At 39.6% G+C, this 17,395-nt stretch overlaps 1 protein-coding gene across 4 annotated transcripts in view; it reads right to left on the bottom strand.

Moving 5' to 3' along the window:
• Positions 1 to 1,796: 1,796 nt before the first annotated feature.
• The window catches only part of exoc1 (exocyst complex component 1), a 38,345-nt gene continuing 22,746 nt past the window's right edge, over positions 1,797 to 17,395 (bottom strand). For 2 of the 4 annotated variants that reach the window (XM_063002110.1, XM_063002112.1), the window contains 8 exons: positions 10,500 to 10,663; positions 10,107 to 10,208; positions 9,926 to 10,002; positions 8,114 to 8,342; positions 6,741 to 6,924; positions 6,334 to 6,533; positions 5,945 to 6,139; positions 1,798 to 2,986 (listed from right to left, as the gene is read on the bottom strand). In XM_063002110.1, the coding sequence (XP_062858180.1) occupies positions 2,834 to 2,986; positions 5,945 to 6,139; positions 6,334 to 6,533; positions 6,741 to 6,924; positions 8,114 to 8,342; positions 9,926 to 10,002; positions 10,107 to 10,208; positions 10,500 to 10,663 (1,304 nt within the window). In that variant the 3' untranslated portion in view covers positions 1,798 to 2,833. Of the gene's footprint in view, positions 2,987 to 5,944; positions 6,140 to 6,333; positions 6,534 to 6,740; positions 6,925 to 8,113; positions 8,343 to 9,925; positions 10,003 to 10,106; positions 10,209 to 10,499; positions 10,664 to 15,975; positions 16,021 to 17,395 lie in introns of all 4 variants that reach the window. The other 2 variants (XM_063002109.1, XM_063002111.1) reach the window with 2 other exon arrangements.

Raw genomic sequence — 17,395 nt, 5'->3', positions numbered from 1 at the left:
GAGTGCTGAAAGGGAATTATGGGAAATGAAGTTTCTGCAGACCAGAAGGTGGTGCATGGATTAGCAGCTTTGCAGCTCTGAGGTGAGGTCCAGATGTTTCGGAGTAATCTCTATTTACCGCATCTGTAGCGTCACGCGGTCTTACTACGGAAAAGTGATTTCCAAGTTGGCATTGTTGGCATATGACAATATATAATATTCTTGTATTCATACCTGTATGTATATATGGGTTATAGTCTACATTTTATCTACATATATTGCTATTATTATTATCATCCGTATTTTACCACTACTGTACTCATCCATACCTATGTCTGATATATTCTATATCTGATACACAGTCTATAGTCATATTCTATTATATATATATATATATATATATATATATATATAGTATATACATTGTATAAATATAAAATATATTTACATTGTATATATTTATAACTATAACAATATACTTATTTCTATATTTATTCTTATATATCTGTATATATTGTTTATAAGAAGATACACTACTGCTTCTATTACATGTACCAGATGCAAAATTTGCACATACTGTTTTTCTGTTGCTTACCATATGCTGTATAAATGCACCTTATTTACTTACTAATAGGGTTGCCAGGTGTTATAGGTTTAGAATTAAACGGTGACTGAAGCATCCATAACACATGGCTTAAATTTGGCAACTCTATTTTAAAGTGCTTAAAATAAGTTTTGACTCTAACAGCAGATATAGAATTCTTTGTCTGTATTTCATTTTACTTTCTTTAAAGAACGTCATGAATGCATTAGAAAAGACATCTGATTATTTTCTTTTAGAACAGTTGTAGCCTAGTGGTTAAGGTACTGGACTAGTAATCGAAAGGTCACTGGTTCAAGCCCCACCACTTCTAGGTTGCCACTGTTGGACCCTTGAGCAAGGTCCTTTACCCTCAGTTGTGTAGACAAAAATACTGTCACAGGATTTTTGGATAAAAGTGTCTGCTAAATGCCGAAAATGTAAATGTAAATGTTTATTGACACCTCTCCCAATTAAGAGTTCAAGTGCAAGTGTTATAGCCACATTCACTGCTAAAAGATGTAAAAAAAAATTATTCTTTAAAATAAATTAAAATGCTTCCAATGTATGCCCACGTGAAAAGTTAGGATATTTGTAACAGGTATGGGGAATCATGACAGGGTATAAAAAGAGAATCCACTAAATCCTTAGCCTGTGCAAGCAAAGCTGGGTCATGGCTCACCACGCTGTGCCAAACTTTGTGAGAGAATTGTCAGTCAGTTCAAAGAGAAAAATTTTCAACACAAGATGGCAAATAATTCAGAACTTTCACCATCTACCATACATAATATTGTGAACTGATTCAGAGAATCTGGGTTTGTACAAGTAATTACATGTATAGTAAGTCATTAAAATATTTTATAAACATACTTGCACAAAAATGTTATGTTGATTCAATTCACCATCCTTGGTTTGGTTTGCAGGTAGACACCCTTTGCAACCACACCCACTTCTTAAGGGTGTATAAAATTATTAATGCCATGGTTTTGAAATGAGATGTTTAACAAGCCTATGGTTAGGTGTCCCCATACTTTAGCCATATATTGTATGCCTAATTGTCAGATGTGCTGTATGTAGATTTGTAAGTAGAGGAGTACATCCTTTAATCATCTGGTTAGTAAAAGTAACAGTTGCAGAAGTCATAAAGTCTTAAAACTGCCTTGACATACTGTACATGTCCCTTATTAGTACTGTATATGTAAACTTTTTGACCTCAGCTGTATGTGTGAAAGTATACAAATAATGTCAACATGTTTTTATTCACTAAGAGGGTTTTAAAACATTCCAGCAGTCATCTAGGTAATTCCCTCCCAATGTAGTGTGTGTATAGTTGCATATGACTAGTGCACTCTAAAACTTTCAAATCACACCTGCCGCTAGCCTAGGCGTTTCACATGCATTAAGTTAAAGCCGACCAGTATGTACAAAATGCATTAATAAACTGTGACACGAGTATGAAACCTTTTTTTTTAAATTATTTTACATTTGGCATCAGCAATTCATTGCAAGTGCAAAAAGAAGGTGATCATCATTAATCCGTATTATATTTGAGCATGAATGGTTTAGCAAATGTTTAGTCATGTGAAATGTATCAGTAGTGAAGACCTCTAAATAGAGCTTCTATGAATGCTGCCTTCACATGCCTGTCAAATGCTTTAATTTTTACTTGCAAAGTCAAAATGTAGGTGCACTGCTAGCGGTGCAGGTCAGAATCCATGAATTAATGATTCATACTATAAGAATTTACATAAACAGAAAATAATTACCTAATTTTGACTGGTGTAATCATCCTTCACACTGACATACTCAAAGCTCTTGTAGTCTTATGTAAAAGTTTGGACATCCCTGGAATTATCTTAGTACATAATTTCTCTTTACTTGCTAAATATAACAAATATAAAACATAAAATATTACATGCTATAACTTATGTGCATGCTGTATTTTTTATTTTATTAAAAATCAATAAATCATAGAATTCGACCATGGCAGTCCAGAGGAAAGTTATTAGGAACTCATAAAAAAGCATGAGGGCAGCAGAAGTCTCAAATCTATACATTGATTTTGATGCTTGACAATAGTGTTTAAGTATTACATAATGCAGTTTGATCTGGCAAAAGTAGCATTTTAGTAAATGTACACACAGTATATGATTTACTGCATTAACATTCTAAACAGACATGACAACACACTCCCTTTAGTTTTAATTGACACACAGACACACACACACACACACACACACACACACAACTTTCTATATCTCGAGTTTGCTGGTTTTAGTGGGACTGGGCGATACTGGAGAAATACTCCAGAATGTCCTGGATGGTGAAGTCCATGGTGATGCCTGAGCCGGGATAACAGCGGTTTATCAGACCCTCAAAGTGCTTATACTGCCGGATGAACTCATCCTGCATGGAGTGCCACACCACCTAGTGGACAAAATTACAATTACAATTTCAGTTCAAATAGTCTTAACGCAGAGATGTTCACAAGTCACAAAATACCGAGTCTGAGTCAAGTCACGAGTCTTTAGACTAGAGTCCGAGTCAAGTCACGAGTCTTTAGACTAGAGTCTGAGTCAAGTCACGAGTCTTTAGGCTAGAGTCCGAGTCAAGTCACAAGTCTTTAGGCTAGAGTCCTAGTCAAGTCACGAGTCTTTAGACTAGAGTCCGAGTCAAGTCACGAGTCTTTAGGCTAGAGTCCGAGTCAAGTCACGGGTCTTTAGGCTAGAGTCCGAGTCAAGTCACGAGTCTTTAGGCTAGAGTCCGAGTCAAGTCACGAGTCTTTAGGCTAGAGTCCGAGTCAAGTCACGAGTCTTTAGGCTAGAGTCCGAGTCAAATCACGAGCCTTTAGGCTAGAGTCCGAGTCAAATCACGAGTCTTTAGGCTAGAGTCCGAGTCAAGTCACGAGTCAATATAATATACACAAAACATATTGGAAATGTAGCATAGAAATAATAACTATGTAAGTTCAGATAAAAAACAACAGATTAGCAACTGTATTTTGCCGTTTTACTTAGTGCCTTTACTTTCCTAGTCATTGTGCAAATGAATGTAATTTCCGTAACAAAAAAGTACCAGTTAAAAGCTTAAACTGATACGTTTTGTTTTCATTGCTAAACAAAAGCGCACAATAAATCACGACACAGCAGGTAAAATCCAAAACACAGCAAAAAAATCATAACCACTGCTTACCTTAGCTTATGTTCATCCAGATGCTATTCAATTTATAACCTTGTGTTGTCCCATTAGGAATATAATCCGTTATTTTGTAAATGTGCTTATAATTAAAAACCTCCAAACTTTTCCTGGTTGTGAAGTAAAACACGATTTCGCTAGAAAGCCAATCAAGTGTTTCAATAACACATCATCTGTGTGTTTCCCAACCACTGTGCCGCGGCACATAAGTGTGCCGTGAGAAATCGACGATATATATATTAAAAAATTGTCACACGTAACTAATGTTAACACATGCTGACGACGATATACAGTGCCTTGCAAAAGTATTCAGCCCCCTTGAACTTTTCAACCTTTTGCCACATTTCAGGCTTCAAACATAACGATATGAAATTGTAATTTTTTGTGAAGAATCAACAACAAGTGGGACACAATCGTGAAGTGGAACGAAATTTATTGGATATTTTAAACTTTTTTTAGAAATAAAAAACTGAAAAGTGGGGCGTGCAATATTATTCAGCCCCCTTGCGTTAATACTTTGTAGCGCCACCTTTTGCTGCGATTACAGCTGCAAGTCGCTTGGGGTATGTCTCTATCAGTTTTGCACATCGAGAGACAGAAATTTTTGCCCATTCTTCCTTGCAAAACAGCTCGAGCTCAGTGAGGTTGGATGGAGAGCGATTGTGAACAGCAGTTTTCAGCTCTTTCCACAGATTCTCGATGGGATTCAGGTCTGGACTTTGACTTGGCCATTCTAACACCTGGATACGTTTCTTTGTGAACCATTCCATTGTAGATTTTGCTTTATGTTTTGGATCATTGTCTTGTTGGAAGATAAATCTCCGTCCCAGTCTCAGGTCTTTTGCAGACTGCAACAGGTTTTCTTCCAGAATGGTCCTGTATTTGGCTCCATCCATCTTCCCATCAATTTAACCATCTTCCCTGTCCCTGCTGAAGAAAAGCAGGCCCAAACCATGATGCTGCCACCACCATGTTTGACAGTGGGGATGGTGTGTTCAGGGTGATGAGCTGTGTTGCTTTTACGCCAAACATAACGTTTTGCATTGTGGCCAAAAAGTTCGATTTTGGTTTCATCTGACCAGAGCACCTTCTTCCACATGTTTGGTGTGTCTCCCAGGTGACTTTTTATAGATATCTTTGAGAAATGGCTTTCTTCTTGCCACTCTTCCATAAAGGCCAGATTTGTGCAGTGTACGACTGATTGTGTCCTATGGACAGAGTCTCCCACATCAGCTGTAGATCTCTGCAGTTCATTCAGAGTGATCATGGGCCTCTTGGCTGCATCTCTGATCAGTCTTCTCCTTGTTTGAGCTGAAAGTTTAGAGGGACGGCCGGGTCTTGGTAGATTTGCAGTGGTCTGATACTCATTCCATTTCAATATGATCGCTTGCACAGTGCTCCTTGAGATGTTTAAAGCTTGGGAAATCTTTTTGTATCCAAATCCGGCTTTAAACTTCTCCACAACAGTATCTCGGACCTGCCTGGTGTGTTCCTTGGTCTTCGTGATGCTCTCTGCGCTTTAAACAGAACTCTGAGACTGTCACAGAGCAGGTGCATTTATACGGAGATTTGATTACACACAGGTGGATTCTATTTATCACCATCAGTCATTTAGGTCAACATTGGATCATTCAGAGATCCTCACTGAACTTCTGGAGTGAGTTTGCTGCACTGAAAGTAAAGGGGCTGAATAATATTGCACGCCCCACTTTTTAGTTTTTTATTTCTAAAAAAAGTTTAAAATATCCAATAAATTTCGTTCCACTTCATGATTGTGTCCCACTTGTTGTTGATTCTTCACAAAAAATTAAAATTTCATATAGTTATGTTTGAAGCCTGAAATGTGGCAAAAGGTTGAAAAGTTCAAGGGGGCTGAATACTTTTGCAAGGCACTGTATATATTAAAAAATTGTCACACGTAACTAATGTTAACACATGCTGACGCTAGGGACTCGTTTGTTTATGAGTAATTTTTTTGCGAGTCATGAGACGAATCCCAGTCATTTAAAACAAGTCCGAGTCGAGTCTGAAGTCGCTGTGTGTGCGACTTACATGCAACTCCATCTCTGTCTTAATGTGTATTCTGTTTATGGTCATGATCCATATCATATTATTTAATAATGCGAGGGAATTTTCTCTGCTTTTTAGACAGCACAGACTTTGGCTTGTGTGTGTAGTGTAGTTTCTTACTTGTAGAAGACTCTCTTCCTCACACAGGTGCTTGTCCACTTTCTTGTACAGGTTGTCCAGGCCCTTCTTTACCTCTTTACCTGGGTATTCTTTAATCACCTTTCTCAGCTCCTGTTTGTTAAAGGCCAGCTGGTAGCTCACCTCTTCCTCCCTCACACCCTGAGCCACACGTGCCTCCACTCCCTCGAAAAAGTGCTGCAGCACACACATTAACAATGCATTTGTTACCTTTGTGCAGTTCTGTTTGAAAGGGGTAACTCTAAATGTGGACAAAGTATTTGGTCAATATAGACCGCTGATTAAAATTCATTATACGAATGATAATCTTGATAAATACCAGTTCTCAACTAAGTCAATCTAGTGTTCTGGAAAATTCCTCTAAAGCTTACATTAAGTTTTTCCAGTGGCTGACCCAGTGAGTTAATAACGTAGGACTGAAGATGATCCGTGTATTTGTGCTTGGCCTCCTTTCTCTCCGACTCCAGGCAGGAGATCTTGAGGCGAGACAGAGTGGAGAAGATGTGGTGGAAGTTCTCCATCATCACCACATCACGAGGAGTCTTCTGACTCTCATTGGCCACCTTTTCCACTGTTTCCACACAGACACATACACAATAATGTTACTTAGACTTATAATAATAATGTATATTAGACTTGTAGCTTACAAACTGTGCAGCAGAAAAGTGTGTACAAAAAATAAAAATCACATCTCAACCTATTTAAAAATGAATAAAACAGTCGATCAGTTTGTCCAGAAAAACTCTTATCATATATCAGATTTGACCAGGAGACTTACCGTTCGTAAAGACAGCTCTGATTAGTTTGACGTACGCCTTGTCCAGGTCACCTCTTCGTTCTGCGTTACGGAAAATCGTCTCAGCCAGTTCTGCAAATTCCTCAAAGACCGTAACAAAGGGCAGTATTCCCACTTTACTTTTCTTCGAGATCTTCACCTCCCCCATCTGCCTGATCTGTCCAGACTGAGAACACAACATGCAAACATCACTAGTGAGCTTTTTAATAACTGGAATACTACTACCAAAACTAACTGCTACTACAATTATCTACTACTACTACTACTACCTGCTACTACCACAGTAAACTACTACTACAACTACTGACTACAACTAACTGCTACTACTACAATTAACTACTAGTATAACTACTACTACAACTAACTACTACTACCACAGTAAACTACAACTACCTGCTACTACCACAGTAAAATACTACTACAACTACTGACTACAACTAACTGCTGCTACTACTACAATTACCTACTAGTATAAATACTACTACAACTAACTACTACTACCACAGTAAACTACTACAACTAACTGCTACTAGCACAGTAAACGAGTACTACAACTACTGACTACTACAATTAACTACTACAACAAGAACTGCTGCTACCACAGTTAACTACTACGGCTACAACTAACTACTACTACAACTACTTACTACTAACTGCTACTACTACAATTAACTACTACTACAACAACTGCTGCTACCACAGTTAACTACTACTGCTACAACTAACTACTACTACTACAATCAACTACTACTACAACTACCACAGTAAACTACTACTACAACTACTGACTGCTACTAACTGCTACTACTACAATTAAGTACTACTATCACTGCCGCTACCAGTTTACTACTATTAAACATTAACTACTACAACTAACTGCTGCTACCAGTTAACTACTACTATAAAACATTAAGTACCACAGCTAACCGTTGCTACCAGTTAACTACTACTACAAATATCTATTGTAACTAACTGCTACTATCACAATTAACTAAAACTACAACAACTACTACTACAACTAATTGTTACTACTACTAACTGCTACTATCACAGTTAACTACCACTTCAACTACTGACTACTACTAACTGCTTCTACTACAGTTAATTACTACTACCACAACTTTTAACTTCTACCACATCTAACTGCTACTAATACAAACACAAACATATTCTCAAAACAAACAAGGTTAACGAAGCAATTTTCGTTAACAAATCCCCACAGCCACATTCTTAAATCTTGCAGAAAGAATGGAGGCTGTTGTAATCACAAAGGGAAGGCACGTCTTATCTCGGCACATCGTTTTGGAATGGGAAGTCCAACAAGCTCATGGTCAGGTATTTGTGACTTGACTCACAATGCATTTGTCGAAGTTCCTCTTGACCGTGACCAGCACGTTGCCCAGTGTGGTACTGAGGAACGAGGCAGGATCTACATTCTCAGCCGTCCACACGTGATGGCTCATCTTCACCAGCATGTAGAGCGAGTGAAAGCTGTCGATCTTATCACCCAGAGCAATCAGACTGTTCAGCTCCATCTCAATGCAGTGGAAGATCTTATTCATCATCTGCCGCACCATGTCCTTCCTGCTCAACAGAGAAGAAACGAGAGTAAAAGGGCCATTCCGCCGAATCAGTGCCATTTCCATCCCAAGGACATCATAGCAAATCAATCTAATCAGTTTTATTGTCACATCACATTAACACAGGTGTGAAAGGTGAGTAAAACTCTTAGGTGCATAGTCCGTTACAGTTGTAAATACACACTAAATACTAAAATATCCACATTAACTTACATACACTAGCTGGCAACATTCAGTGCAAGTAACATAATAAACATAAAATTAACAAAAAACTACAAAGACTGGAGGAAAATTATGTATAAATGTATATTTATTTATTTATTTGATTAGTTTTAGCGCCGTACCAACACACTGGGGTCATTTATTCAGCGATACTCAAGTTGCTTCTTCACTTTGTGTCATTTAAAACGAATTATAAAAGATGTTTTAGATTTAAATATGTTAAAAAATTAATTATTTTCCCTGGTGCTATAGATTTAAGCACATTTCATGTCTCGTTTTCATTAAAAAACCTCAGTCTTTCTGAGTTTAGTGTTTTGCAGTCTATCAGTATGTGTTTGATTGTTAGTCTTTCTTTACATCGATGGCAGGTTGGAGCATCTTCCCTGGTGAGGAGATGCTGGAGCGTTAGCTAAGAGTGTCCGATTTGGCATCTTGTGAAGATGGTTTGGTTTAGTCGACTGTCCATTCTAGTATAGGTTTGTCCTACTTTTGGCTCTATTTCGTACAGTTTGTTTTGTGGTTTACTGTCCCATTCATTCTGCCATTTGTTTTTAAAGAATGTGAAGATATTTGGAAAGGCGTCTCTGGGGGGAATCGGTCGTGTGGTGACGTGTCTGCAGTGGATGTTCTGGCGATCAGATCTGCTCGTTCGTTTCCTGGGATTCCAATATGGCTTGGGATCCAGCAGTAGACTACATTATATTCCTGTTCTTGTAATTCTTTATCTTTTCTCAGTATTTCGGAAATAATGAGGTGGTCTGTGTCAAGGTGTTCCAAGGCTTTTAGGCATGATTTTGAGTCTGTAAAAATAAGGAATTTTTTAAGGTTGCTTGTTTGGATATATTCTAGGGCTAATAATAGAGCATAGCGGAGCATAGCATCTCCTTCTGCGGAGAATATGGAACTGTAGCTTGGTAATTGTATGCTGTGTTGGTAGTTTGCGGATGTGGTATAAATGTATATATAAATTAACGTTAAAATGCATTTTTTTAATTGAGCAAAGTCTCCTGCATGTTGATCTAATTGCAAATTTAGGATGTACAATTTAAAACGTTAATAAAAACTCCTTATAACACAAAAAAAAAAGAAAAGCATTTTCTTTATGTCCCCACTCTCTAACTACACTTTACAATGAAATATAATGAGTTAAAATTTTAACGTGCAATGTTTGGTGACTCCATATCTCATTATGTTTTTAATATTTATTTTCCATAAGAAATGTATAATAATGTGCTTAAAATACATGTTTTAGTCATGTGCCAAGTTTTTCACTCAGTCCTGTTAAGGGCCAGTCGGTGGAATGGCTCAAAAGCCAGCCGAGAAGTGACAGATAAAATGTTTTGTTAGTATTAAAGAGGCACTTACTCTGATGACATAGAGTGTCTGTGCTCGCTGACTGGTCTGGAGTGGGTAATTCCATCTAAATCATCTGTATTCTCTCCCTAATGATAAATGCACCAGTGTTATTAGTTAAAGACAGCTGATAGCACCTGTAACATTTCTCAATTCCATTTATGCACACACATATGAATGAATGAATGTTCACCTGAGTAGATGCTGGCTGCTGCTGCAATTTAAAGAACTTGCTGATAAAGTCCTGCTCAGCAAGACACAGAGGCTCCAGCTCACTGAGGACCTGCTCGAAGATCTACATCAACAGGAGATCAATTAAATAAACACGTCAGTCCACAGAAACAGCAGAAGGAAAAGCTTGACAGACATGATTACATCAAAGTAAATACAAATAGCTGTAGAGATGAGTAATACTGAGTGAATTACTCAGTGAATTAACAGCATGTGTCCAATAAAAAAAAAGAAAATTAATACATGTTTTTTGCAGCACACATTAAACATCAGCAAAGTGGAACGGTGGTCACAAATGGAAGTTCACTGACATAGACTTTTTGCCAAGTAGTTCTGACTTGTAATTACATCTTACCTTGTCAAACTTGGTCCTGTCAGCCACATCCAAGTCAGAAGCGGACATGTTGCCCATGTCGAGCAAAGAGGACGACTGTGAGCGTCGGCTGTTGGAACTGGTAACAGCCAGCTTGTTGAGGCTGGATGTGGAGCCGGTCAGTTTTCCTGAGCTCCCGTGCAGACCTGAGAGTGTGCCAGGGAAGAGGGATATTCAGAGAGGGAATCATTTGCATTTTCAGCATTTACCAGATGCTTTTATCCAAAGCGACTTACAGTATTCAGTCTAAGCAATTGAGAGTTAAGAGCCTTGCTCAAGGACCCAACAGTGGCAACCTGGCAGTGGTGGGGCTTGAACTGGCAACCTTCTGATTACTAGTCCAGTACCTTAACCACTAGGCTACAACTGCCCTAGAATTAAATACCTATAACTACACCACAAGCACTGAACTTATGGTGTAGTTATAGGTTCACAGACACTGGACTATACAGCATCTATGTTTTGAAAGAGATAAAAATATTACTTATATGCTTTTATTTGTATTCCTAAATGTATTTTCATAACATACAGTGTATCACAAAAGTGAGTACACCCCTCACATTTCTGCAGATATTTAAGTATATCTTTTCATGGGACAACACTGACAAAATGACACTTTGACACAATGAAAAGTAGTCTGTGTGCAGCTTATATAACAGTGTAAATTTATTCTTCCCTCAAAATAACTCAATATACAGCCATTAATGTCTAAACCACCGGCAACAAAAGTGAGTACACCCCTAAGAGACTACACCCCTAAATGTTCAAATTGAGCACTGCTTGCCATTTTCCCTCCAAAATGTCATGTGATTTGTTAGTGTTACTAGGTCTCAGGTGTGCATAGGGAGCAGGTGTGTTCAATTTAGTAGTACAGCTCTCACACTCTCTCATACTGGTCACTGAAAGTTCCAACATGGCACCTCATGGCAAAGAACTCTCTGAGGATCTTAAAAGACGAATTGTTGCGCTACATGAAGATGGCCAAGGCTACAAGAAGATTGCCAACACCCTGAAACTGAGCTGCAGCACAGTGGCCAAGGTCATCCAGCGTTTTAAAAGAGCAGGGTCCACTCAGAACAGACCTCGCGTTGGTTGTCCAAAGAAGCTGAGTGCACGTGCTCAGCGTCACATCCAACTGCTGTCTTTGAAAGATAGGCGCAGGAGTGCTGTCAGCATTGCTGCAGAGATTGAAAAGGTGGGGGGTCAGCCTGTCAGTGCTCAGACCATACGCCGCACACTACATCAAATTGGTCTGCATGGCTGTCACCCCAGAAGGAAGCCTCTTCTGAAGTCTCTACACAAGAAAGCCCGCAAACAGTTTGCTGAAGACATGTCAACAAAGGACATGGATTACTGGAACCATGTCCTATGGTCTGATGAGACCAAGATTAATTTGTTTGGTTCAGATGGTCTCAAGCATGTGTGGCGGCAATCAGGTGAGGAGTACAAAGATAAGTGTGTCATGCCTACAGTCAAGCATGGTGGTGGGAATGCCATGGTCTGGGGCTGCATGAGTGCAGCAGGTGTTGGGGAGTTACATTTCATTGAAAGACACATGAACTCCAATATGTACTGTGAAATACTGAAGCAGAGCATGATCCCCTCCCTCCGGAAACTGGGTCGCAGGGCAGTGTTCCAGCATGATAATGACCCCAAACACACCTCTAAGACGACCACTGCTTTATTGAAGAGGCTGAGGGTAAAGGTGATGGACTGGCCAAGCATGTCTCCAGACCTAAACCCAATAGAACATCTTTGGGGCATCCTCAAGCGGAAGGTGGAGGAGCGCAAAGTCTCGAATATCCGCCAGCTCCGTGATGTCGTCATGGAGGAGTGGAAAAGCATTCCAGTGGCAACCTGTGAAGCTCTGGTAAACTCCATGCCCAGGAGAGTTAAGGCAGTTCTGGGAAATAATGGTGGCCACACAAAATATTGACACTTCAGGAACTTTCACTAAGGGGTGTACTCACTTTTGTTGCCGGTGGTTTAGACATTAATGGCTGTATATTGAGTTATTTTGAGGGAAGAATAAAGTTACACTGTTATATAAGCTGCACACAGACTACTTTTCATTGTGTCAAAGTGTCATTTTGTCAGTGTTGTCCCATGAAAAGATATACTTAAATATCTGCAGAAATGTGAGGGGTGTACTCACTTTTGTGATACACTGTACATGCTATATTTTAGACCTCCCTCCCTCAGACATTAGCCAATCATATCTGTGCAGGTGCCCGGCCGGCCGATAGCACAGCTGAGATTCAAACTTGTGATCTCAGCAGTGGTGGGCTAGACCACAGTGCCATCTAAGCGCCCTAGATTTCTTCATTTTCAATGTCCTTTTCCCATGGGCTACATATTCATATTCACATAGTCCATACTGGCTATTTAAATAACACTAAATCAAACAAAGTGCTAAATCAGAAAGTGGCAACTTGTCCTTTAGCATTATTTAACACATTTTAAAGCATAATAGTGTTACAGCAGTTATTTTTAACTTGAAACATTTCCAATCAGCTGATTTTGTTCATGTAGCAGCAGAATGTGATCACAGCACGAGTGCACTTAGCACCTTGTGTTATACAGGTCCTTCTCAAAAAATTAGCATATTGTGATAAAGTTCATTATTTTCCATAATGTAATGATAAAAATTAAACTTTCATATATTTTAGATTCATTGCACACCAACTTAAATATTTCAGGTCTTTTATTGTTTTAATACGGATGATTTTGGCATACAGCTCATGAAAACCCAAAATTCCTATCTCAAAAAATTAGCATATTTCATCCAACCAATAAAAGAAAAGTGTTTTTAATACAAAAAAAGTCAACCTTCAAATAATTATGTTCAGTTATGCACTCAATACTTGGTCGGGAATCCTTTTGCAGAAATGACTGCTTCAATGCGGCGTGGCATGGAGGCAATCAGCCTGTGGCACTGCTGAGGTGTTATGGAGGCCCAGGATGCTTCGATAGCGGCCTTAAGCTCATCCAGAGTGTTGGGTCTTGTGTCTCTCAACTTTCTCTTCACAATATCCCACAGATTCTCTATGGGGTTCAGGTCAGGAGAGTTGGCAGGCCAATTGAGCACAGTAATACCATGGTCAGTAAACCATTCACCAGTGGTTTTGGCACTGTGAGCAGGTGCCAGGTCGTGCTGAAAAATGAAATCTTCATCTCCATAAAGCTTTTCAGCAGATGGAAGAATGAAGTGCTCCAAAATCTCCTGATAGCTAGCTGCATTGACCCTGCCCTTGATAAAACACAGTGGACCAACACCAGCAGCTGACATGGCACCCCAGACCATCACTGACTGTGGGTACTTGACACTGGACTTCAGGCATTTTGGCATTTCCTTCTCCCCAGTCTTCCTCCAGACTCTGGCACCTTGATTTCCGAAAACAGTACTTTGGACCACTGAGCAACAGTCCAGTGCTGCTTCTCTGTAGCCCAGGTCAGGCGCTTCTGCCGCTGTTTCTGGTTCAAAAGTGGCTTGACCTGGGGAATGCGGCACCTGTAGCCCATTTCCTGCACACGCCTGTGCACGGTGGCTCTGGATGTTTCTACTCCAGACTCAGTCCACTGCTTCCGCAGGTCCCCCAAGGTCTGGAATCGGCCCTTCTCCACAATCTTCCTCAGGGTCCGGTCACCTCTTCTCGTTGTGCAGCGTTTTCTGCCACACTTTTTCCTTCCCACAGACTTCCCACTGAGGTGCCTTGATACAGCACTATTGGGAACAGCCTATTCGTTCAGAAATTTCTTTCTGTGTCTTACCCTCTTGCTTGAGGGTGTCAATGATGGCCTTCTGGACAGCAGTCAGGTCGGCAGTCTTACCCATGATTGCAGTTTTGAGTAATGAACCAGGCTGGGAGTTTTTAAAAGCCTCAGGAATCTTTTGCAGGTGTTTAGAGTTAATTCGTTGATTCAGATGATTAGGTTAATAGCTCGTTTAGAGAACCTTTTCATGATATGCTAATTTTTTGAGATAGGAATTTTGGGTTTTCATGAGCTGTATGCCAAAATCATCAGTATTAAAACAATAAAAGACCTGAAATATTTCAGTTGGTGTGCAATGAATCTAAAATATATGAAAGTTTAATTTTTATCATTACATTATGGAAAATAATGAACTTTATCACAATATGCTAATTTTTTGAGAAGGACCTGTATATGTCATTAAATCACAACAAAGATGGGTCAGATTAGAAATACATTTGCTGATTATATCTAGACCAAAATGTGCTGATGCTTACTGTTCACCACAATAAGATTATAAAAATGTTCTAAAGCTACATTTTTCTTTTTAAAAACTTCAAATTTAAACATTCTCAATAGAGATTCTTTTGCAATGCAACAAACCAGAAAATAGAGCTTCAATTTTAAATATATTATTTATAAATCTTTAAGCAAATTCTATTTAAATCTTGGACACATTATTTATTACTAGCTGCAACATTTTCCACTTGCACACATACAGTTGTCATATTACACAATTATACTGGTTAGAAAACTTATTAAGAGCACAGATAACATTCCAGTGTGTTTAAATGCTATTTTTTTTAATTTTGTTTATGCATTTTCTTCCCTTTTTCTCCCTTTTAGCACGTCCAATTGCCCGATTGCGTCATGGTTCCTCTCCACTAATGCCGACCCCGACTCTGATTGAGGAGAACCAAGCTAACCCACAACCCCTCCGACACATGGGCAGCAGCTGTATGGATTTTGTCACCTACACTTTGACGAGTGCAGTGCGGATCAGCCCTGTGTATGGAGAGACACACCCTGACAGCACTCTTTTTCCCGTCTCTGTGTAGGCGCCATCAATCAGCCACCAGAGGTCGTAATTGCATCAGTCATGAGCGAGTCCCTATCCGGCTTAATAACGCACCCCTATCTGAACAACAGGCCAATTGTTGTTCATGTGGCTGCTCAGCCCAGCCGGCAGGCAGAGCTGAGACTCGATGCGATGTATTCAAGATCCCAGCTCTGATGTTCCAGCATGTGTTTTTACTGCTTCGCCACCTGAGCGGCCCTTTTAATGTTATTAAATAAATAACTATTATTGCACTATTTTCCAGGACGTCTCCACAGACTTTAATACCACTCCCGTTTGTAAATGAACATTTAAGAATAGATGTAAGATTTGGATATTTCTGTGTGTATTTTATTTGTACTGGATCCCAGTTTAACACTATTTACGGTTATACAGAAAACAATCTGAAGTGCATTACATTACATGAAGCTTGTATTTAGTCATTCTTGTGGTTAGTGTAAGACTCTGCACAGAAATATCAAATGAAAGACGTGTAAGTAACATGTAATATAAGCATAAGCTGCTTTAAACCTTTTGTTTGTGCTTTAAGAACTAGTAAGGGAAGTGCACAAATAAGACAACATGATATTTTGTAGTTTTCTGTAGAACGAATGAAGCATTGAAGAGTAGGTGCTGCTCAGTACTTACTTTCTGTTTCCTGTTTGAGAGCGCTCTCTTTCCGAGGAAGCGTGGCTGCAGGCCAGTTAGAAAGGCAGGCAGAGACAGAGACATGTTAGGCTCATGACATGCAGTGAGACTCGGGTTAGGGGTTAGACATGTGGTCAAAGGTCACACAATGACATGTACTGCAAAGGCTGAGTCTGCCTTGCAAGCCTAATAACTAGTAACAAAAAAAAATCTCCAGTACCCCCCACAATATTGCTATTCACATTTTGTCAAAGACTAAGAAGTACATTTTCTTGTTGTTTTTTTTTTTTTTACTTAAACACCCTTAAATAAAGAATTGAAAGCTGCTACCCAAGCCAAGCGGCAACTAGATAACTAGATATATCAAAACACCACATACCTATAGTATTTTACAATAAAAATGCACTGCAAACACCGTCACTGAACTAGATTAGCAAGTTAAACTAAGCATTTTTAGAAAGCGAGAACCTTATAAAGTTGCAGCTTGGGGGCACCCAGGTGGCGCAAAGCAATACTCCGCTAGCACACCAGTGCTGGGATTCTGTTTTATTTCACATTTTTCCCAATTTTCCTCCCAATCTAGTCGTATCCAGTTACACAATTGCATTACGCTTCCTCTCTACTGATGCTGATCCCCACTGCTGATTGAGGAGAGCGAGACTGACATTCGACTTGTGTGCAGTAGCCGACTGCATCTTTTCACCTGCACAAGGTGAGTTCATATGAGGATCAGCTTTGTGTACGGAGGGCCACACAATCCCTGTCCACATTATCCCTAGACTCTGTGCAGGCGCCATCAATCAGCCAGCAGAGGTTGTAATTGCATCAGTTATGAGGTCCCTATCCGGCTTCCCACCCTGTATGAACAACAAGCCAACAAGCCAAACGCCGGATGGCAGAACTGAGTTTTGAACCGACGAGCTTGAAATTTCAGCTCTGGTGTGCTAGCGTGTTTTACCGCTGCACCACCTGAGCGGGCAGTCAGCGCTGGGATTCTGAACTCCCCAAGCTCAGAACTCAGCACTGCTACTGGTCAGCTAGGCGCCCCCTAGCATGCATAATTGGCAATGCCTGCAATGTCTGCCGGGTGGGAAAAAGTTGATGGGGTCTTCAACGCCTGGTTAGTAGCCCTGGTGGTGCATCTCTGGTGGTGCATTTTTGGTTTTGCAGTTTGAAATAGCTGGATTAGTATAGTTATTCACAAGCACTTTATACTATAATAAAAGCCAGAACTGCACTGGCTTGCAGCTTTTACAGCAGCATTTACAATGGTAAGCAATCTGGTAGTTCAATGTTACTCAATCATCAGTTCAAAAAGCATTTCATAAGATCAAATTCTCTCTGTCAAATACATATTTATTTATATTACCTCTGGTAGCTTTTACTTATATGAAGACTATGGAATATACAGGTAGATCAT

The sequence above is a fragment of the Trichomycterus rosablanca genome, chromosome 9 (assembly GCF_030014385.1).
Source record: "Trichomycterus rosablanca isolate fTriRos1 chromosome 9, fTriRos1.hap1, whole genome shotgun sequence".
Taxonomy (NCBI): domain Eukaryota; kingdom Metazoa; phylum Chordata; class Actinopteri; order Siluriformes; family Trichomycteridae; genus Trichomycterus; species Trichomycterus rosablanca.
Note: the sequence above shows the minus strand (reverse complement) of the source record. Positions and strands in the feature narration are given on the sequence as shown.